Here is a 24,079-nt window from a genome sequence, read left to right on the forward strand (position 1 = left end):
AAAGGTATCTTTTTATCTGATTGGAAAGACAGGATATAGTGATTCATGGGCTTTGGACACTTTGATACTTTGGGTTCCATGTAGTAAGACACTTTATGATTCTATGTAATTAATGACATCAACAAAGCCAGGGTCATCACCAAACTGTGTTGAGGGGAAAAGAACTTGAACCTTGACTCAGTGCCTGGGGTAATGAGGTCCTAGCTGTGCTATCTTTGGGAGCCTAATTCATTTGGGGGGAATGTGGGGAGAGGAGAACCCACTCACCTCTATATTTTGGAGCCATTACACATGTATTCAAATACTCTATACTTTGTAGTGACTAGAAAAGTTTTATATGTCCATTATAATTTTATTTAAAACTCAAGTTGTCTTCATAGATATTTATACAATGCTAAAGCAGTTTATCTTATGTGATCTCAGTGACAACACAGTGATATAGAAAAGGAAGATATTATTTATTGAAGAAACTAAAGCTCAGTGAGGTTAAAATTGTTTGTTCCAATTGACACAACAACAACAACAAAATGGAATGTGAAGGTAGGGCACCTAACTTTAAGTTCAGTGTACATTACTTGCATGCAAGATTCTTTTCTGAGTTCTGCCATTTTTCCTCTACTCCTTTTTTTTTCCCCTCCCTGCATTTAAAACTTATTGTGTTGTTAAAACAAATATTTAAGTTGAAGAGTTGGAAAGGACAAGAATGTTAGTGTTTCCAAAGTAGAAGATATTAATGATGTGGGAGATAAAGAGTAATAGAAGAAGAAAATTTTAGAACAAAAGACTTATAATCCTAAATAAGTACCTATCAGTATGCCTTTTTAGCAGGAGACATTATAGGTAGATCATTGCTAAGTGTGGATTCTTTTTGAAGTTAACAAAAGAGAATGGGAAATAAGGTTTATCCATTAGCACTTAATGTCATATAATGGATATCAGATTAATAGCTGCATTTCCTTGAACATAAAGCAAACTTTCATAGAGAACATCAAAGCACCTTAATGATGGGCAAAGAAGTAGTCACATATAATTTGAGGGCCTCTAAAGAAATTCTCCCTTCTCCAAAATAACTTTCCCTGCTGCACAATGCTTTTAATTCCCAATTTGTACACTCCTTTGGGCTAAAGTCAATTTTACTCTCTTAAACAGAGAGTTATAAATACCTATTTTGTATTAGCTACTATATAAACTATTTGGGATACCAGTACATATACAGAGTAATCATCTCTCCCAAAAACTAATTTATTTTGAAAGGGATGAGAGAAGTGAAATGTAAAGATTCAATATGTAAAGAGATTAGTAACATCACAATAATTTGAGGAATAAAATAATGTCAACAAAAAGGTGAAAATAGAATCTTATGAGCTGAGCTTTAAAAGAAAATGATATGAGGGAAATAGTGAAAGAAACTGTCTGGGATTTCATAAACAAACAAGCATTAAGTATCTGCGGTGTGTCAATCACTATGCTAAGTGCTGGGTATTTAAAGGGAAAAACAAATAAAAGAAAAATAAATCAATAGTACCTGAAAGGATAGGGACTTGAGGAAATAATCAGGTACTACTCTAATTTTGAAAACCTGTTTATTTGAAAAATGGCATTATGTTCAACAAAAATGAATGGAATAGGAGAAGAATAGGATTTAGAGGGAAATATGAGTTCTATTTTGGATGTGATTAATTTGAAATGCCAATTTTACATTCAGATACAGAAATAAACAGCCAGATGGCAAGAAAGGACAAGATCTCAGAAGAGTAATTAAAACTAGATAGATAGATAGATAGATAGATAGATAGATAGATAGATACTAGGTAGAAATGATAGGCATGGATATACAACTATAAGCATAAAGATGACATTGACTTTCCAGTAGTAATAGATGAGGTTGCTAAAGGAAAGAAGATACCTAAAGAAAAGACTGACTTTGGGAATGCCTCTGTTTGAACCTGAGAAGTAATAATCACACAGTTAGCAGAATAATGAGGAAAAAGGAGACTCATGTGAAACAAAGGAGGACAGTATCAGAAGGAGCAAACATATGATCAACAGTGACAAAAATCAGAGGTATAATGGTACTATTAGTTCACATGAAAAGGTATAAAAAACCTATTATAATGGAGGGAAAAATGGGAGAGGAATAAACATTGTCTGATGCTTGATCTCATCAGTTTTGGCTTTAAGAGGGAATACTTTAATCATTCAGGTGAATATAGAAATTGATCTAACCCTACAAAGAAATAGGAGAAAGAGGAAAAGAAAAGGAAGAAACAGGATAGAACAGAGGGCAGAAACCCTAGGTTAAAAGGTAAGAGAAGAGGGGAAGGGTTGATAGAAGATAAGGTAATGAGTGTAGTGGGTTGAAAAAAAAACTACTAAGAGAAAAGGGAGGGGTGAGAAGAGATAAAATAATGGGTAGGGTGGGTTAAAAAAACACACAACTAAGGACAGGGTAGAATGAAAGAAAAAAAAAAAACTACAGGAGAGAAAATAGAATGGAGTAAAATACAGAGCTGGTAATCAAAAATGTGAATGTGAATGGGATGAACTCTCCCATGAAACAGAAGCAAATAGCAGAGTGGATTAAAAAAACAAAATTCTACAATGTGTTGTTCACAAGAAAAACATTTGACACTGAGAAATTGATACAGGGTAAAAGTAAAAGTCTGGAACAGAATTTATTATGTTTCAGCTGAAGCAAAAAAAGAAGGGGTAACGATTCAAATCTCAGATAAAACAAAAGAATAAATAGATCTTATAGAGAGATAAATAAAGATAAGGAGAGAAAGTACATCTTGATGAAGGGTACTTTAAATAATGTAGTAACAATATTAAATTTGTTTGCACCAAATAGTAGAACAGGCAAATGACTAGAAAAGATTTTAAGCCAGTCACAGGAAGAAATAGACAGCAAGCTATTCTGGTGGGAAATCTCAACCTTCATCTCTGGGAATCAGACAAATCTAATCACAAAATAAATAAGAAAGAAACTAGGGAGGTTAAGAGAATCCTAGAAAACCTAGATATGATAGATGTTTAGAGTAAATTGAATAAGGACAATAAGGAATACACCTTTTTCTTGGCAGTACATACCACCTTCACAAAAATTGGCCACGTATTAGGGCATAAAAACCTCACAATCAAATGCAAAAAGGCAGAAATAGTAAAGGTTTCCTTTGCAGACCACAATGTTATAAAAATTTTATTCAATAAAGGCTCAGGGAAATATAGACTAAAAACCAATTGGAAATAAAATAATCTAATTCTAAAGAATGAGTGGGTCAAATAACAAACCACAGAAACAATTCATAATTTAATCAAAGAAAATGACAATAATGAGAAAATATACCAAAACTTATGGGTTGTAGCCAAAGAAGTTCTTAGGGGAAATTTTATTTATCTCTAAATAGCTACATAAATAAAATAGAGAAAAAAGATACCAATGAATTAGACATGCAACTAAAAAAGCTAGAAAAAGAACAAATTAAAAACACTCAATTAAATAACAAATTAGAAATTTTGTACCTCAAAGGAGAGATTAATAAAGTAAATTAAGAAAACTATTGAACTAATAAACAAAACTAAGATTTCATTTTATGAAAAAAAAAAAAAAACCTAACAAAACAGATAAACCTTTGGTTAATTTGATCAGAAAAAGAAAATAAAAACAAAAACAAATCACCAGCATCAAATATGAAAGGGGTGAACTTATCACCAGTGAAAAATAAATTAAAGAAATAATAAGGAGCTATTTTACCCAATTTTATGGTGGCAAGTCTAACAATCTAACTGAAATGAATGAATATTTACAAAAACATAAATTGTCCAGGTTAACAGAAGAAATAAAATACTTATATTTGTGCCATTTTAGAAAAAAGAAATTGAACATATCAATAATAACCTCCTTACCAAAAAAATCTTCAGGGCCAGATAGATTCACAAGTGAATCCTACCAAATATTTAAAGAAAAATTAATTCTATGTAAAATATTTGGAAAACTAGATAGAGAAGGAGTACTGCCAAATTCCTTTTATGACACAAATATGGCACTAATACCTAAATTAGAAAGGGACAAAAAAGAGAAAGAAAATCACAGAGCAATCTTCCTAATGAATATTGATGCAAAAATTTTAAATAAAATATTAACAAAGAGATTACAGCAACTTATCAATAGGATAATACACTATGACCAAATGGTATTTATGCCAGGAATGTAGGGCTGGTTCAATATCAGGAAAACTATTATCATAATTGACCATATCAATAACAAAACCAACAGAAATCATATGATAATTTCAAGTGATGAATAAAAAGCTTTTGACAAAAATAGCAACCATTCCTATTAAAAAAAAATTAGAGAGCATTGGGATAAAGGAAACATTCCTTAAAATAATAATCAGTATTTCTCTAAAACCTATTGCAAGCATTATTCATAATGGCGAGAAGCTGGACACATCTCCAATAAGATCAGGGGTGAAACAAGGATGCCAGTTATCATCACTATTATTCAACATTGTACGAGAAATGTTGGCTTTAGCAATAAGAAAAGAAAAAGAAATTAAAGGAATTAGAAGAGGCAATGAGGGAAAAAAAAAACTATCACTCTTTGCAAATGGTATGATGATATATAATTAGAGAATCCTGAAAAATCATCCAAAAATATACTGGAAATAGGTCTCATCTATAGCAAAATTGCAGGATATAAAATAATCCCACACAAATCATCAACATTTATATATATATTTCTGATAAAGCCCATTAGCAAGAGATAGAAGGAGAAATTCCATTTAAAATTATTGTAGACAAAATAAAATACTTGGGGGTGGTGGTGGAGGGGGGAGTCTACCTGCCAAGACAACTCCAAGAACTATATGAACACATTTACAAAATATTTCTCACCCATATAAAGTCAGAGCTAAACAACTGGAAAAGCATTAATTATTCATGAATGTGTCAAGTTAATATAATAAAATGACAATTGTGCCTAAATTGATCTACTTGTTCAGTGCCATACCAATTAACTGTCAAAATAATATTTTATGGAACTACCAAAAATAAAAGTAGGGGCAGCTAAGTGGTGCAGTGAATAGAGCACCAGTCCTGAAGTCAGGAGGACCTGAGTTCAAATTTGACCTCAGACTCTTAATACTTCTTAGCTGTATGATCCTGGGAGAATCATTTAACCCCAATTGTCTCAGCAAATAATAATTATAATAATAATAAACCATAGCAAAATTCATCTGGAAGAACAAAAGTTCAAGAATATCAAGGAAATTAATGAAAAAAAATACAAAGGATAATGGCTTAGTAGTACCAAACGTAAAACTATATTATAAAGCAGCAGTCAGCAAAATCACTTGCTATTGGCTAAGAAATAGAGTGGTGGATTGGTGGAATAGATCAGATACATATGACACAATAATCAAGGTTTATAGCAGTTTAGCATTTGATAAGCCCCCAAACTCTAGCCTCTAGATTAAAAACTCTCTATTTGACAAAAATTGCTGTACTGAAGTATTCTGAACTCTGTCAAATTTATAAGAATACAAGTCATTCTCCAATTGATAAATGGTCAAAGGATATGAACAGACAATTTTCAGATAATGAAATTAAAACCATTTATTGTTATTTGAAAACCTGCTCTAAATCACTATTGATTAAAGAAATACAAATTAAAACAATCCTGAGGTACCATCTTACATCTTTCAGACTGGCTAAGATGATAGGAAAAGAGAATCATGTGTTGGGAGAGAATGTGAGAAAACTGGGACACTAATGGATTGTTGGTGGAGTTGTGAAATGATCCAACTGTTCTGGAGATCAATCTAGAGCTATACCCAAAGAGCTATAAAACCGTGTATACCCTTTGACCCAGAAGTGCCATTATTTGGTCTGTATACAAAAGAAATCATGAAGGAGGGAAAAAAAACTCTTGTGCAAAAATGTTTGTAGAAGCTCTTTTTGTCATAGCAATGTATTGGAAAATGAGTAGATGCTCATCAATTGATCAATGCCTGAACAAATTGTGATATATAAAGATAGTGGAATATTATTGTTCTTTAAAAAAAAAAAAGAAACAGACTAATGCTGAGTGAAACAAGGAGAACTAGGAATATGTTGCACACAGTAACAGCAAAAATGTGTGAGGATCAGCTTTTAAAAGCTCAGTTCTTTTCAGTAGTTCAGTGATTCAAACCAACCCCTGTAGACTTTGGACAGAAAATGCCACCTTCATCCAGAAAAAGAATAGAGAGATTGAATGTAAATCCACATGTGCTTATGTTTACTTCGTTTTTCGATTTTTTTTTTTTATCTCTCCCATGGTTTTCCCTTCTGCTCTGATTTTTCTTTCCCAACATGATTTATAAAGCAATATGTATTAAAAATAAATAAAATTGCTACAATAAACAAAACCAGTGGCAAAAATCTTCAGAGAGATCATAAATTATTAGGAATGAGAAAAATCCATAGGCTTGGCTACATGCTTGAAGAAAGCCATTTCAAGAGTACTGGGATCAAAAGTCAGATTGTTAAATTAAGTGTTCAGGAATTGGAGGTGATAGAAACTAGAGTTAGTGATTTTCAGGATTTTTTTTTCCCCTAGTAGTTTGATAGTGAAAGGAAAGAACAATGTAGGATAATATCTTGAATGGTTGAGAAGGTTGTTATTTAAGCATATTAAGGGATAGAAAATCCCATTTTAGGCAATGAGAAAGATAGATAAGGGAAAAATAAAAATTTGAAAAAGTAAGAGGGAATAATTCAAGTGAAATAAGTGTACAAATCTTTTCAAGGAGAAGGAGATGTGAGACCAAGGGCATGAGAAGAATATGAAGTGGAAAGTGAAAAGGCATGTTTTTTGTTGTTGTTGTTGTTGTTGTTTTTGTGTTGTTGTTTGTTTGTTTATTTGTTTATTTTTTTAGTTTGTCTGCTTGTTTTCCTTCAGTAAGTAGAGCCAAAGAGAGAATGAGGGAGGATATAGCAGCTCTGAGGTGTGGAGTAAAAAAGAAATTATATAGGCTCAATTTTTTAAGTAAAAATTCACTGCCGGTGTAAAGCAAACAAGTAGTACATAGAGATGACATAGAACTTTAGGTAAGACCTTTTGAAACAATTGCTACTGCAAAAGTCAGTGAGGGAAGGCTAACTTGATGTGGTTACTTTAATTAATACTGTCCTTCATTCTTGCCCCAAATGAACTTAGCTTTTATATGTATGTAATTTTTAAAATTATTTCATTACATTATTGAATGTCCTTATTATATTCTGTTTTATTTATTTAATTCCATGCATATTTATATACCTCATAGGTATCATAAAAAAAAAAATGTATGCTATAGCATAAGATCAAGACTTTACCCAACTTTCACTAGGCTGTGTTTTTAATGAAAATGTCTTGTGACCAATATTATAAATTTATTTTCTCATTCTGAATTCCAATTCTCTTGAACGCTTTTAATTCTTTCCTTTCTTATTCCAACTTTTTAAATTATCTCTTACCAGCCCCAATAGACCCTATCTTGTAATATCTTAATTGATTAATTGCAATAATTTAAATTCTCAACAAGCATCCATTTAACAAAAATTAATTATCACAAAGGCATATCTAACTCCTTATGAACTCTTATGGGGTTTTTTATAGTATATATATATATATATATTTTTTTTGGAGAGGCAATTGGGGTTAAATGAATGTTCTGGGACACACAGCTAATAAGAGTTAAGTGTGTGAGGCAAGATTTGAACTCAAATTAAGTGTCTGAGGCCAGATTGAACTCAGGTTCTCCAGAACTTCAGGGCCAATGCTCTATCCATTGCACTATATAGGTGCCCCAATATGGGGTTTTCTTGGTTTGTCATTTTCTTTTCCACTCAATTAAGGCAGATTTAAAGTGACTCCCCACATATCTAGTAAGTGTCTGGGATTATTGTGAACTCAGGTTTTCCTGACTCCAGGCTCTATCCAGTTATAAACCCAACTGCTTCCAATATTAATCATAATATATATAATATATATATATAATCATGATATATCATATATATCATATAATGTAGTGTTGTAGGAACTAAAGTATAAACTTAATTGGTTTTAATTGAATTCACAGTCTCTGATCTCTTGGAACATAATCTACTAGATCAGTGGTTGTCAAATTTTCTCCCTCATATTAAACAATTATTGAGAACTATGAAATTTTTTTGTTTCCATAATTATAACTATCAAAATTTATAAAATTAAAAAATTGAGTGACAAAGTGTTTTTGACTATAATAAATATCCAAAGAATTAATAAACTGAAGCATGAATAAAATAATTTATAAAATCCATAGATACATATTTTTATTTGTAACTAATGGAAACTATGGGGAGTGGGATGATGTGTAATTTTATTATATAATTAAAAGAGATAACAAGTAGAATATAATAGATTTACAGTTTTATGAGAATCATCTTTTCTTTATGTGACTATGTTATGTAAATGCTTGTTTAACTTCATAAATTACAAATAAAATTTTTAAAGAAATAGAAAAAATTGTAAAACATTTTATTTTGCTTAAAATAATAAAATTAATTCATTTCATCTTAACATAAATAACAGTTTTATAAAAATAACTATATTTTCCAAAACAAGAAAACGGAAGAGAATTACTTTACAATTCTTTTACAATATTTTAATGCCTGAAAATAGAACTAGATTATCATTCTGCTTTTGCTTTCATTCTGTTGCAATATGATATTTTGGTTAAAGTAGAAGAAAATGTGCTCTCAGGTTGCTATATAGTTGGAAAAGGAAGGAATATTTTATCAGGTGAATGATATCTTAGTATTATGATGGAAATAGATTTGACCTCAATAACAAACTTGAAATTTTCTCAGAGACATCTGGGAGTTCCTAGGACCATATTTTGAAATTTTCTATACTAGAGAATGTCACTCTAATGGTATATTTTGTTCCCATTTGAAATTCAAATTATGTCTATATGTTTACAATTAATAGTTCATAAAGATATGAATGTAGAAAATAAAAACATGAGAGCTAGCCTTTATCACAGATTTTTTTATGTGTTCTATTTTTATGTACTATTTTTTTTTCTTGGAAAGAGTGAAATATATACATATATATTTATTTTAGCCAGTAAAACAGGGAAATTATATAACTGGAATGAAAATTAGAAGAACATTTGCTTTTTTATCAGAATTCATTGCAGTCTAAAATTAGGGAAAATATTTTAAATTAATGTAACAGAAGATAGTAAGAGTAAAATATGTAAGAGGATTCCAAATTCAATTATCCAAGTTTAATACTATCAGGAGAAGATAGCAAATAACCTTAGAATTAAGAGACTAGCCCAAAATCAAAGGAATCAAGATGGTTTGTCATTTCCTTTTCCGTTCAATTAAGGCACAGTCAAAGTGACTTCCCCACACAACTAGTGAATGTCTGGGTTTATATGTGAAGTCAGGTTTTCCTGACTTCAAGTTCTATCCACTTATAAACCCAACTGCTTCCAAAATTAATCATAATGTATATAATGCTGACCATCCTGCCCTCACCTTCCATTCCCGAATTCTTTTCTGTATTCCACAGAAACCAGGATTTGGGGTAATAGATAATTATGGATAAATAAAAAATTGCATTTCCGTATTAACCAGGAGAAATGATTTTTCAAATGTTCCCATCATATGTAAAGAAATATTCATATATCTTATAGCAGATTCAGTTATGATCTTTGTGTAAATGACTTCCAACTTAATGGTTTCAGACTTCTACATGATCTACATTTCAAATTACATATAGATATTTCTCTATAGATGTTTTGCTGTCATGTACTCCTCAATATATTTAAGTGTGTGAACTCCTTATCTTTCTCTCTTCTAAAGATATAACTATTCTCCCAGTGGGGTTCATGTTGAAAATCTTTAACATTATCTGTGACTTTTCTACTTCTTTTGCCTCTTTGACATTTAACCAACAAGTCTTTCCAATTCTTTTAAAAAAATTATATAGTTACATGTAAAAGTAAACTTTTTGATTATATATATGTACATTCATTTTTTTTTACATATTTCCTTATGAATAATAGGCATCCTTGTTTCACCATTGATCTTACTGGGAATGCATCTAGTTTCTCTCTATTAGAAATAATGGTTTCAATAACATATTTGTGTCATAGAAGGAATTCGACAGGATTCCTTTACCTATTTTCCCAAATTTTTTACATAATATTGGAATTGATTGTTCTTAAAATGTTTGGTAGAATTTACTTGTAAATCCATCTGCCCCTTGAGAATTTTTCTTGGGGAGTTTGTTGATGACTTCTTCAATTTTTTTTTCTAAAATGGGTCTATTTTAACTAAGTTATTTCCTCTTCTGTTAATTTGGGTAATTTATATTTTTGCAAATATTCATCCATTTTGATTATATTGTCAGATTTGTTGGCATACAGCTGGATAAAATAACTCCTAATTATTGCTTTAATTTCTTCTTCATTGATAGTAAGTTCACAGTTTTCATTTTTGCTTCTGGTAATTTTTTTCTTTATTTTTCTGATCAAATTAAACAAAGGTTTGTCAATTTTGTTGCTGCTGTTGTTGTTGTTGTTTTCCCCCATAAAACTAGCTTTTGGTTTTATTAATTAGTTCAATGGTTTTCTTTCAATTTTATTAATCTCTCCTATGATTTTTGGGATTTCTGATTTGGTATTTACTTGGGGCTTTAAAATTTTTTTTTAGCTTTTTTAGTTGCATGCTCATTTTATTGATATCCTCTTTCTCTATTTTATTCATGTAGCTATTTAGAGATATAAAATTTCCCCTAAGAACTGCTTTGGCTGAATCCCATAGGTTTTGGTTGGCTATCTCATTATTGGATTGTTTCTATGATTTGTTGTCTGATCCACTCATTCTTTAGAATTAGATTATTTAATTTTCTTTTGGTTTTTAGTCTATCTTTCCCTGACAATTTATTGAATATAATTTTTCATTGCATTTTAGTCTGAAAAAGAAGCCTTTGCTACAAGAGATCTACCATATCTAGGTTTTCTATGATCCTATTAATGTTTCTAGTTTCTTTGTTGTTTATTTTGTGGTGACATTTGTCTGATTCTAAGAAAGAAAGGTTGAGGTTCTCCACTAATATAATTTTGCTGTCTATTTCTTTTTGTAACTAGCTTAATATCTTTAGGAATTGCATATGCTCTACCACTTGGTGTATATATATATATATATATATATATATATATATATATATATATATATATATATATATATATATATATATACATATATATTTCCTTTTCGACGCTTCTCTTGGGTCCTGTGTTTGTAGGTCAAATTTTTTGTTTTGTTCTTTTTTTTCATTAGAAATTATTGAAAGTCTCTTACTTCATTGAAGATTCATCTCCTCCATTGAAAGCTGAATCTTGTAGTCTTATTGAGTAGTTGATTCTGGTTGTAACCATAGTTCCTTTACCTTCCAGACTGATTATTTCAGCCCTTCCCATCACTTTTTATAGAAACTGTCAGATCTGGGAAAATCCTGATTATTGCTCCTTGATATTTGATTTTTTTTTTTTTTTTTTTTTTTGGTCTGACAGCTTTTAGTTCTTTTTCCTTGAGTTTCAGTTCTGGAGTTTTGCAGTATTGTTCTTTGGGATTTTCCTTGTGGCACTGCTTTCCAAAGGTGATTGATGGATTCTTTCAATTAGTATTTCCTGAATATCAGAGCAATTTTCCTTGCTGATTTTCTTGAAGAATACAATCTAGTTTTTTGTTGTTGTTGTTGTTGTTCATGAGCTTCAGGAAGACCAATAATTTATAAATTGGCTTTTTTGCATCTATTTTCCAGGTCAGTTGTTTTTCTAATATATTATTTCACATTTTCTTCCATTTTTTTTTCTTTTTTGTTTGACTGATTCTTGCTGTCTCCTAGAGTCATTAGCTTCTATTTATCCTATTTTAATTGTTAATATGTGATTTCTTTGGTTAGCTTTTGTATATCTTTTCCCATTTGGCTCAATTTATCTTTGAAGGTGTTTTCTTCAGTGGAACTTTCTTTTTTTTGCATTTGGCCAATTGAATTTTTAAAGGAATTGCCTTCCTTTTCCAAGCTGTTGATTCTCTCATGCATATTTCTCATTTCTTTTCTATTTTTTCTTCTACTTCTCTTATTTGCCTTTTAAAGTCTCTAATGAACACTTCAAAGAAGCCTCTTTAGGCTTGAGACCAATTCATATGACTCTGAGATTTCCTCTGTGGACTTTTTGTCCTAGTCTGAGTTGGTGTTTTGGTCTTCCCTATCATTATAGTATTTTTCTATGATCAAGGTTCTTTTCTGATTTTTGCTCATTTTCTTCCTTCCTTCTTCTTTCTTTATTTTTTCTTTCTTCTCTTTCTCTCTCTCTTTCTCTTTCCCTTCCTTCCTTCCTTCCTTCCTTCCTTCCTTCCTTCCTTCCTTCCTTCCTTCCTTCCTTCCTTCCTTCCTCCTATCTTATGACTTTAAAGGTTGAGTTCTTCTGAAGCATAGGGAGCATGTCCCAGACTTCTTGTGCCAGTCTGAGTCTTACCTTTGAGCATAGAAGTCCCTTGTATTTGTTGTTTTGCTTACAGCAGGGAATAGCCCTACCTGATCTCTCTAGGCAACAACCTAGTTTCTCTAGCTGACAATTTGCCTTCTGACTAGGATTGAATACTGTCCCATTGATCTACTGTGATTAAGGCCCTTGCGACATCATTTGAGTTAGGCTGAATACCCCTTTCATCTCAGTGATAATGACCTTTCTTGAAGTCCTTTTACTCTTATCTTGGAGTGGTTTCATTCCATCAGAGTCTGTTCACAGGACTGGTTTCATGTGGTTTTCAAGGAAAACTGGGAAAGCTCCAGCACCTTCTTGGCTTCACTATTACATTGGCTCTGCCTGTGGAGTTCCAATCCATTTTTTTAAACAATACATTTTTTGTTTTCTTCTGCATTTTCTGCTGACTTTCTCAATCATCCATGATTTAGTCCAAATCTGCCTCCTGATTCATCTTAAACTAATCCTCTGTTCACTTGTCTACTATATATTGTCCCTAACCTGTCACGTATGTTCCACATTTGTCTTTCACCATGAATGACCTCTGAATTCAATTTCTCTCTATCTACCTAACTTTTTTTGCTGTCCTTTAAGATCCAATTTTAATAAATCAACCAGGAATAAAGTAAAGCTTTATACATATTTAATTTTAAATAGAACTCATCTGTTATGTGCATTATAATGATCATTAATGACAGGTGTTATGAACTATATTTTTTTGTACCTTCTATACCTAGAATATCATACCTGGAATACAGTAGGCAATTGATCAACATTGTCTAAATTCTTAAAGGCATCTTATGATCAGAAAGTTGTAAACAAAGGAATTGTTGACTAGAAGACATTTCCCACAAATGGTCACTTAAAATCTTAGAGCACTATCAGGATATATAGATATAGATATAGATTTAATTACCCACCAAATAAGACTATATTCATACCACTCATTATGATAGTCTTTTAAATATATATAGTTATTTCAGTAAGCATTTCTGAATTACATGTGAATTTTTTAAACAGACATTTTAAAAAGTTTTGAGTTCTATATTGTCTCTCACCTCTGTCTTTGAGAAGAAAATCAATTTGATATTAACAATGTATGTGAAATCATGCACAACATATTTTATATTAATCATGTTGCAAAAGAAAACACAGGCAAAAAATTAAACACGAAAAATAAAGTTTAAAAAGTATGCATTAATCCACATTAAAAGCTCACTCTCTCCTTGGAGGTGGATATTATATTTCATCAAGGGTCCTTTGAAATTGTCTTGCATCATTGTCTTAATGATGTAGCTGATTATCCTTACAATATTGCTGTTACTGTGTATAGTTTTCTCCTGGTTCTGCTCACTGTAATATGCATAAGTTTTTGTACACCTTCCCAAGTTTTTTTTTTTTCTGAAACAATTCTCTTCATCATTCTTTCACAATAATACTCCAATCATAAAAAACAACTTACCTAGCTCTTCTCCATTTGATAGCTGGACTATGGAGGCAGCTAGACAGCACAAGGGATACAGCATTGGCCCCGAAGTCACAAGAACTTCTGTCCAAATCCAGCCTCAGACACTTAACATTTGTGACCCTGGGCAAGTCACTTAACCTCAACCAAAAGAGAGAGGAGGAGGGAGAGACAGGGAGGGAGGAATGCTGACAAGCCTCAATTACCGACTGCATATCTGTATTCTGAGGCCCAGACTAGCTTGTGTTTAAAGTTAATTCACCAATAGGTGACTGGCAATTAATTCACTACCAAATAATAAATTTATTGGACTACTATAATCCATGAAGGTAATTTATAAAGACATGATTTTGAGGTAGTTACCCATACCTTTAAAATGTATTACCTTTTCAAATGAATTCAGTTCAATTCAACAATTATTTCTTAAGGATGAACCTATTAGATATAAGATATAATATTAGTTACTTGAGATTAAAAGATAAAAATAACACAATTCTTACCTTTAGGGAATTTCTTATTTATGCAACTAAATGTATACCAGAGTAATGTGAGTGAAATATGAAACCCAGAAAAAAATATTCTAAGAAAAGGAGAGATTATTTTCATCTGAATGTACACACACACACACACACACACACACACACATCTATGTCTCTTTGTGTGCACATCTATGAATGTATGTATATATGTATGTGTGTATGCATAAGCTCCATAGGGAAAAAAATAAAATATTTCATGTGTCTTGAAATTTTGAGATTTACTAATAATTACATGATTACTGAGCAATGTGCCATTAAAAATCATTGTTGATTAAAGGTGGGAAGAGTTATAAACATATGTAAATATTTAATAACAATAATATTTATTAATACTTAATAATGAATTAATACTTAATAACAATAATATTTATAAACATACATAAATACTTAATAACACCGTGATGTCCACAAAGAAAAATCTTATCATATTTAATAAAAATATCAGTTTGAAATACAGGCTATTATATACAGGAATATTTATATGACTTTCAAATTAGAATGCCATCAAGTATGTTGTCAAACCTGATAAACTCTGTCATGAAGGTTGATGTATTTTAACTTTTTGATCCATGAAGTTCTTATTAGCCAATAACATCTTTCTTAGGCATTTATTAAAACACAATATTGGTATATTTTATTTTTAAATCAGTTACATTTTCTAAAATATCCATTCCTTTCATCTATCAGTGAGCCATCATTTGTAACTAAGAATAAAGAAGAAAATAAAACAAAACAAAAAATAAATTCAGTAAATGCCACCTATGTAGTTTCAATTCTTCATCTTTGAAAGACAAAACGTATCTCTTTGAATTAAAGTGGGAGTAGATTCTGAGTTTGGGAGTTTTAGTTTCAGTAAAATAATTCTGTTTAGCCTAGAATAGCACTCTTCTAGAATAGCATAAAGATCACCTATATTCTATTTGTTTACTTTTTTTTTTAAAGAAACAGAAATTCCCTAGATTAATATAAGTGCTAGAGCATATGTAAAGTATGCCTAGAATGTGGACTTTGCTATTATAGAGCATTTCAAAATTTGCTCTATTGAGAAAAGAGACTAATATATATTATAGGATATAACATAGTCTTAGTATTGTTTTAAATTTTAATACCTTATGCATCCTAGCTGTGTGACGCTGGGTAAGACACTTAACCCCAGGTGCCTCAGAAAAAAAAAAAAAATTGAAAAAGTTATGGAACAAAATGTACTCTGAAGTGCAAGGGGAAAATGTTTTAATTGACAAGAAACAAGAGAGACTACATGGAGAAAATCTTGAGGTCAGGAAGACCTGGATTTCAGTGTTGTTTTTGATGGTAATTGTATAACTGTCTAAAATTCATTCAAAAATAAGTGCTGTACTTACACCACAAGATTGTTGCAAAGCTTAAGTGAAATCATGTATTAAAAGTGCTTTATATACCTTAATATACTAGATGAGTTTGGGTCATTCTTATTATCATATCAGTTTCATGTTTTTAAATGGATTTCCAAAAGGAATGATCTCATTCAAATCAGGATCCTGATATTCTTTGATATTTATTGTTCTTCCTTCTATTTCATAGGTGGAAATTTTTGTGTTCTGTGAAAGCATAATTTGAACATCTCTAATACCAGACAGAAAAATAGAGAGATAGGTACACACACACACACACACACACACACATTCACCACAGTTTGGATTCCTGACAAAGTTATATTTGTGTTTCAAATTTAGGCATTCTTAACTTTATTAGTGACATGAAATCCCTTTATTACTCTGATTAAGTCTATGGATTCATTTTCAGAGTAATTTTTTAAAGGCATGAAATAAAATATGTAAAATTACAAAGACCAATCATATTGCAATCTAATTCTCAAAATTAAAAATAATAAGAGCAATTCATATACCCCAGATTAAGAACTTTTGCTTAAATCTAAGAAATATTCTCTCAGGGTTATTAGGAGGAAGAAATAAAAAATTTCCTGGATTACAAGCATCAATCAGTTATCCAACCAGTAGTTTTATTCCCATCCACAGGAAAGGAAATGCCAAGGAATAAAAATGTGTTCAGTGTCTGTCTGTTTTCCTCCTAACCCTCTTCCTTCCAGTGCCTCACAGTGTTTTCCCCAATACTGGAGTATTCTTGTATGGTGTGTTCTACTTAAGGGACTTTGTGATTTCTTTCTTTCTGTGAATGTTTCCTAAAACATTATAGACTCTCATGAATAATGTGTTAAATTTTCTTTAAATTAAAGGAGATTACTGAAAGACTTTCCGCCTTCAGATCTGACACATTAACCTTTTTTTCCTCCCTCTTACCTGGATCAGAATACCTTAGTGTATATCCACAGTGAATTTTTAAAAATCTTAGACCTTAGCTAGATACAGTTATGACTGAAAATTTATTGCTAAAGCATACCAGAGTATTTTTGGCTTGCTGCCATTTATTATGATTTAACACTTCTAAGATTAGGGATAAATTTCTCACACCAAGTTCTTTTTACATCCTGATTCATTGGAATGAGTACAGTGGGTAAATTTTACTGCCAGATAACAAAAGAAGGACTTGAAAGAGCTTCCACATTACTTATATCATTACAAATTGTTATTGACTCAGGATGTTGGGCTCTATTTTTTTCCCTGGTTATGTTACTAAAAGCATACTACAATCAGCTTTATACTAAAGGCATTTTGAGTGTGTCTCCAGTATTTGAATAAAGGGATGATACCTGACATAGACAGATGTAAGGTCATGTAGCCTAATACCAACTTACTATATTTTAACATAGTTTGAGGAAATGGTATAAAGCATTAACTCATAAAATCCATTGGAATTATTTTTGCTGGATTCTTTTTTGAATAGTGGCAAATGATATGCCTCTTTCAATACAACTAGACCTTCATTTTCTTCAAAGCACAGCTTAGTGGACATCCTTTTCATAGGCTTTTCCTGTGCTTTTGTTATGTTCTCCATCTCTTGATATTACTTTGTAAATAATTTACATTTATTTACATTCTATCCCCACAATACTTCATTTTGGTTTTATCTCTGTCACAATGCTTCCCATACTTGGTGCTTAATAAATATTTTTTTGAATTGAATTGAAATCACTTAACTTCACATTTAAGTTTCATAAATACACCTATAAAATGTGTAAGCATCTTTTCCTTTTTTTACTGAACTCCAAGACATTTAAATATCATGTATAACTCTTTAATTACTACTGTGCTGTTTAATCACTTTGATGATTTTTTTAACTTTCCACAAGGGAAAAAAATCCCAATCTGGAACTCTATTTTTGTCTCTCACATAATGAATGCTATTCCCCTTGATAGCATAGTTTTGCCATTTGACTTTAAAAAAATAGGATGGAATGAAGTTCATATGAATTAAAGGAGAAAAAATTTAAAAGACTTTATCTCATTGATATTCTAACTTTGTAGAAATTTTTAGAGTTCATTATAGTTTTCTAATTAGTCTCTGGAGGGCATTCATAGACAATTGAGGGCTCATTACTTTGTCTTCTACTTGTAATATTGATTTGTTCATTTCTTTTGCATGCGTATTCCATTATGGGAATAGCAAAAAAAAAAAAAAAAGTGATGCATGTTAATGTATTTTACAGATGTTGCAACAGCCTATCCAGATAAGAAGTCTATCTTAATGTATGTCACAACACTCTTCCAAGTTCTGCCTCAACAAATAAGCATGGAAGCTATTCATGAAGTAGAGATGTTGCCAAGACCATCAAAAGGTCCTCAAGGAGAACATTTTCAATTGCACCATGAAATGCACTATTCTCAGCAGGTGAGTTCTAGCAGGCCATTGCACTGGCTTTTAAGTTGATGCTATATATATATGGCATCTTAAGAATACATTTACAATTTATATTACCCATCTGTTTTATTTTATCATATTAATATTCAACATCTATAAACAGCATAATTTATATACTCATGGTTGAAGTATATTTTCAAAACACATAATGAAAATATTTCTTTCATGTGTTTTCATTGTAATATCAGAAAGATGGAGCAGAAAATATCCTTGTACTTGTGTTAGATAGATTCCAAGAAGCAGGGCAGAATGTTACATGTGGATTTATCTGTGCATCAGAAAATCTCACATTCTGTTAAGAACACCAAGACCAGAAAATATGTTCCACTTAGTAATGAATTCATCTTCTGTAATTTATTATCACTCTAACAAAAAGTTAATTTTAAAGGATAAGAGACATCATGTTATAGTAGATAGAGATCCAGTCTTGATGTCAGAAAGACATAGATTCAAGTGCCACCTCTGTGAAAATGGTTGTGAGATCTTAGTCAAATAACTTATTCTCTTAGGGTTCCTAAAACTCTCTAAAAAATAAAAATTCAATATCAGTTCATGACTGATATCTAGGTGAAGACAACTTCCTCTTCAAGAGTTTCCCATGCTAATCAAATTACAGTCCTGGAATAAAAAAAAAATATGATATATTTAAAGAATGCTTTAAAATTCAAGGAGCATATTTAAGATGATGTTTATATATAAACATTTGTTATTTGAAAAAATATTATGCAATATACTTCAGTATTTGTTCTTGAGGCAGCTAGATAGTGCAGTGGACAGAGTGCTTGTTGGTTTTAATTTCCTTCTTTATAAAATGAGCCAAACAAGGAAATGGTAAATCACTTCAGTATTTTTGCTAAGAAAATGCCAAATGGGATCATGAAAGAATTGGGTACTGCTGAAATGACAGAACAATAATTTTATTGTATTAATATTTGTTTAATCACATATAAATAGGTATAAATATAGATATAGACATACATACATATATGTTGTGTGAGCACTGTAATATGTAGATGTGTATATAGCTATTCATATATACACATGTATGTAGATATGTATAAACATACAAATATAAAAACATAAAGTGTTCAGTTTATTTCCATGTAGCTGTTATAGTCTACAATTTTTAATGTTTTATTTTTGATTATCTATTAACTTGTATTTAGGCTCTCTAAGAGAAATGGCTCTCTCTTTAGAATTATTATTATTATTTGTATTTGTCAAGTTATAAACAATGATATTTTAAAGCAGTCCATAAGAAGTCTTTAATAGGTATTAAAAATTTAAATTTAAAATTTTCTACCAAATATTAATATTGTGTATGTATTATATATATATATATGTATATATATATAGTACTTCACATAGAGTATCTCATTTTAGTATGCTAATATCTCTGAGAGGGGTGAGGAAGTGAGTGACCAGTCCATGGTCATAAATAGTCATATAGCTAGTAACTGTTATAGGCATAACTTATACCCAAATATTTCTTGATTCCAAGTTCATTTTGTTGTTGTTGTTTCGTTATACAATGCTGTCTCTGCAGAAATACTGAAATATTTCCATATTTTACTCCAGAGAGTTTCAGGCTTTTACTAAGTCATTAATGTGATAAAATCAGACATCATGTATTTAAAGTACAGATACAGGAAAAATTGTTTCTAGATTTACATTTCAAAACTATTTTGCACAGTGTGATTCCTTTTTCCCTTCCTCTTTAGTTCTAGAGTTAGATCAGCAAAGAACTTTCCAGTGAAATACACCTACCTACCCACCTTCAGCAGTATATCATCCTAACATTGATAAAATCCTAAGGCTTATTTTAAAGTTCTTTTTTATGTCTTAATGGTTTCTAGGAAATTGATATTTAATTGTCTTCATTTTCTCTTCTTACTTGGGTGGGGGATAGCTGTCCTTCTAGAGTCATGTCTTCACATATGTATATATGTATATTTCCTCCCCTTGCCCTCTCCCAAACCTCTTCTTAGATCACAGTCAGTTTAGCACAGGGCCATGTGCGAACTTCCTCATCTCTTCAACCTCGATTCAAAAGCTATGCCTATACTCAAGCTGCTTATGTAACATCCTCTGACCCAGGAAAGAGGCCATTTTCTTCACAGGTCTGTCAGCTTTTTGTTTTTTTTTTTTTTTCTCCTGAAAATAACAAATACCAATGGGTTTGAAAAGCCTAACATCCAGTGTGCTTGCTGTGAAAATTCTTGCTATGGCATTTTGCCAAACCTAAGTTTTATTTTCTTTTATTTGCATGAGTTGTTTCCATACTTATTATCTTATAATCAATCCACATTGAAAAAATTCTAACACATTTTCTTTGGGGGAAGAGAGGTTTTCTTTTCTTTTTTTTTTTTTTATTTATGACATATTCCTATAAAGTGAACTATTTCCATAAGTAATTATTTTTCATGCCATGTAGAACCTATTAACAGTATAAGGTAGAATACTTATATATGTACATATAATATATACCCATTTATGTGTTTATATATACTCTTTATATTTTGTATGTATATATATATTTATTAACATTAGATATTAAATTCACTACACACAGTGGATGAGACCCCTTAATTTGTGGCAACTGTTGTTTATGAAATAATTGTAAGATAGTTAAAAGATTATTAAACCGTTACCATGAATAGTGTTTATGTAATCCTTTTGAAGACTAGTATATCTGGTGTAATTGCTAGTGAAGGGGACCCACTGTAGTCTCCATATTGAAAGGATATTCCCTGTGGATGGTAAGATATTGCACTTTTTCCTGTTTATGGTTGTAATTGTCATGTTTCATCAAGCAACTGAATACTAAAGAACTTGCGGAAAAATATCTGCAATCAATCAAAAATTTTGACTTAATTATTTTTGGAGGCAATAGTAGATGGAGATGAAAGGGAGAGGGAAACAGGCTGGGGAGGGGAAAGCAGATGAAAATTATCTATTGAAATTCAAATTAAGTAATAAATCTTTGTTCTTTTCTATCTGTAGATATATATGTCTATATATGTAGGTAGTGTGTACATACATACATATATATGTATATGTATGTGTATATTTATATACAAATACAGCATGTCACAAAAAATTTTAAGGCAGATTTAAATTTCAATACTGACCTGTATATAGGTGTACCTTAGCTTTTTTTTTCCTTGCATATATAGGACATACAAACAATGAGTTGTGCCCAGAATTAAAGGGGAGGAAGAGTGTCCTGGATGCCTCTCAGAAAATACAAAGCTCTTTTAATGACTCCACATTCTTTCTAGAAAGTAATTTTTAAAATAAGTTTTGTATCAATGCTCTCCTATACCTGTCAATCTCTGAATACAGCAGTTTCAAAATAGTTTAGAAATGTGTTTTACTCATGGACAGAAGAGAAACACACAGTAGATGGGAGTGAGACATAAAATATAGCAAATTACACAAAATAACCTGAATAAAAGTTGTCATCAGAGAAATACATGATAGAAAAAAGACCTGTTGAATAATGAGATAACCAATAGATTAAAGGCTCCCTTAATATCTTCACAATGTCAAGGGACAGTGAAGAAAATTCATAGTAATTTGGATGGATCCTCTATAGAGAAATTATCAGGTAATATCGGGAAGATAGGAAAGGCAGACAGGAATTGTTTGCTATCTACTGGAGTATCAATCCTGGACGGATTGCCCTTTTTAAAAAAAATCGCACATCCTTTTCACTATGTAATGTTCTTCTTTCCATGTTAGAGAGTAGTTAAAACAACAATAACAACCATAACAACCTCAACAAAACTCAACAATATGCATCATAGGTTGGCTGATGACACCTCAAAGGATATAAAACAAAATCAAATTGCTGTAAACTAGAGGAGGTGGTTTAGGGAAAAGCTTTTGTTGGGAAATGATTATATTGTTATGTTCATTAGAGAGAATATTGCTCAATGTCATTGGGGAAAAAATGTCATGACATTGCAAGATTTTTTGTGTAACTTCATTTTAACTGAACCAGTAAAATCTGTCTTCATCAGTCCTCATAGTCATCAGGCAGTTTCCTTCCAAGAGATAGCTAGATATGAAATGAAAGGGCTGCTAGACCTATAGTTAGCCCCAAGTTAAAATCCAGCTCCAGACAGTTTCTTGCTTTGTGACCAGACAATCTAATCTCTGTCTCAGTTTTCCCATTTATAAAATATAATAATAATAATAATAATAATAATAAAACAATTCTGAGTCATATTTGCAAATTTTAAAGTGCTATGTAAATTCTAGCTATTATTATTCTCATTATCATTATCATCCAAAAACCAGGTCAGAATTTTTATTCTATTTAGTGTGTTTTTTGAGAGAAAAGCCTGGATACTTTCAGGGAAGATGTCCTACAGAGCACTTAACAGTGTGGGAGCACAACCCCCACAAAGACAAGAATTACAGTATTGTATAGGCTAGAATGTGGGTAATATAACGTGATATGATTTCCTGGAATGGCTTTTGTAAAAGAAAGCTTTATTTATGTGGCTCAGTAGAGTAATTTGAAATGTTCTCCTTGTGAAAAGTCATTTCTATCAAATCTATGTTTGAAATAGTGATTTGAAAAATAACCTTGCTGATACTACTGATAAAAAGGGAATAAAGGTTTGGGATTTCCTTCATTCATGCTTACAAGCCAATAGACATTTATTGAGTTAAGTACGGTTGATTAATCTGCCACTTAGACAATGGTATAAAAGGGATTTAACCTAGTTAATGCCATCTATTGGAAAAAAAATCTGTTTTTTAAACATAGTTGAGCATTTCTCAAAAATAAATGCCTTGTAATATTTGCCATTTATCAGAAGGTCAACATCTGAAAGTTTGAAGCAAAAGTAGCATATTCACATAAGGAAAGTGATAGCTTATCATCTCCTTGGAGACTGTATAACTTGGAGCCAGAAAGATCTGTTTTTAGATCATGTTTTTGCTTATTGTCCTTAGTCAACTCAGTTAATCTAGCAGAGTCATAATTATTTAATAATAATATGATAATTAAGAATAACAATAATATCTTAGTGTTTCTTTCCCAATGTTGTTGTAAATCACAAATGAGATGATGTATATAAAATATTTTGCATACATTTATCATTGATCCCCTTCAAAAACAAAGAATGAACAAGTGTTCTACAAATATCTTATTGGCTTCTTCTTCACCATCATATCAAAATTATCTATCTCACTTGGCTTAGCAACATGTTCATGAACTTAAAATTTTTCCAATGAGGACAAAAATATTTTAAATCCTGTAGTATGAACTTAGGCAAGCAGAGAACATTTTGGCCTCATTATCACTTTATTAAGTTTCCTTTGCCAGAAGGTTTTATCCTATTGTTATTCAAGAAGAACATTTTTATCTCTCTACCACCTCATTAAGATAATATTCAGTAATTAATATTTTAATGAGAAAAATGAAAATTCCCCAGATGCCTTTAGTCCTTTATCATAATAAAAATACATTATTAGTCAGCTTATCATGCACCTTATCAAACATGGAGCATAGGAGGAGAGTTCTATTTTCTGTTTTATAAAGGAGAAAAAAATTGATTATAAAGGATAAATGTTTATAGATGAAATATTCCAGAAATTTTGTATTAAATGCTCACAAACAAGAGTGTATTAGTAAATGTTTAACAACCAGCTTTTCGGGACGGGGGCAGGAGGAT

General features: G+C 31.0%; 1 protein-coding gene across 1 annotated transcript in view; it reads left to right on the top strand.

The window, feature by feature from the left end:
- Positions 1–24,079, top strand: part of DMD (dystrophin) — a 2,219,276-nt gene that overhangs the window by 506,319 nt on the left and 1,688,878 nt on the right. The window contains exons 8-9 of the mRNA XM_051991017.1: positions 18,178–18,359; positions 20,378–20,509. Coding sequence (XP_051846977.1) covers positions 18,178–18,359; positions 20,378–20,509 — 314 coding nt within the window. The remainder of the gene's footprint in view (positions 1–18,177; positions 18,360–20,377; positions 20,510–24,079) is intronic.

This window comes from Antechinus flavipes, chromosome 3 (genome assembly GCF_016432865.1).
Source record: "Antechinus flavipes isolate AdamAnt ecotype Samford, QLD, Australia chromosome 3, AdamAnt_v2, whole genome shotgun sequence".
Classification (NCBI taxonomy): domain Eukaryota; kingdom Metazoa; phylum Chordata; class Mammalia; order Dasyuromorphia; family Dasyuridae; genus Antechinus; species Antechinus flavipes.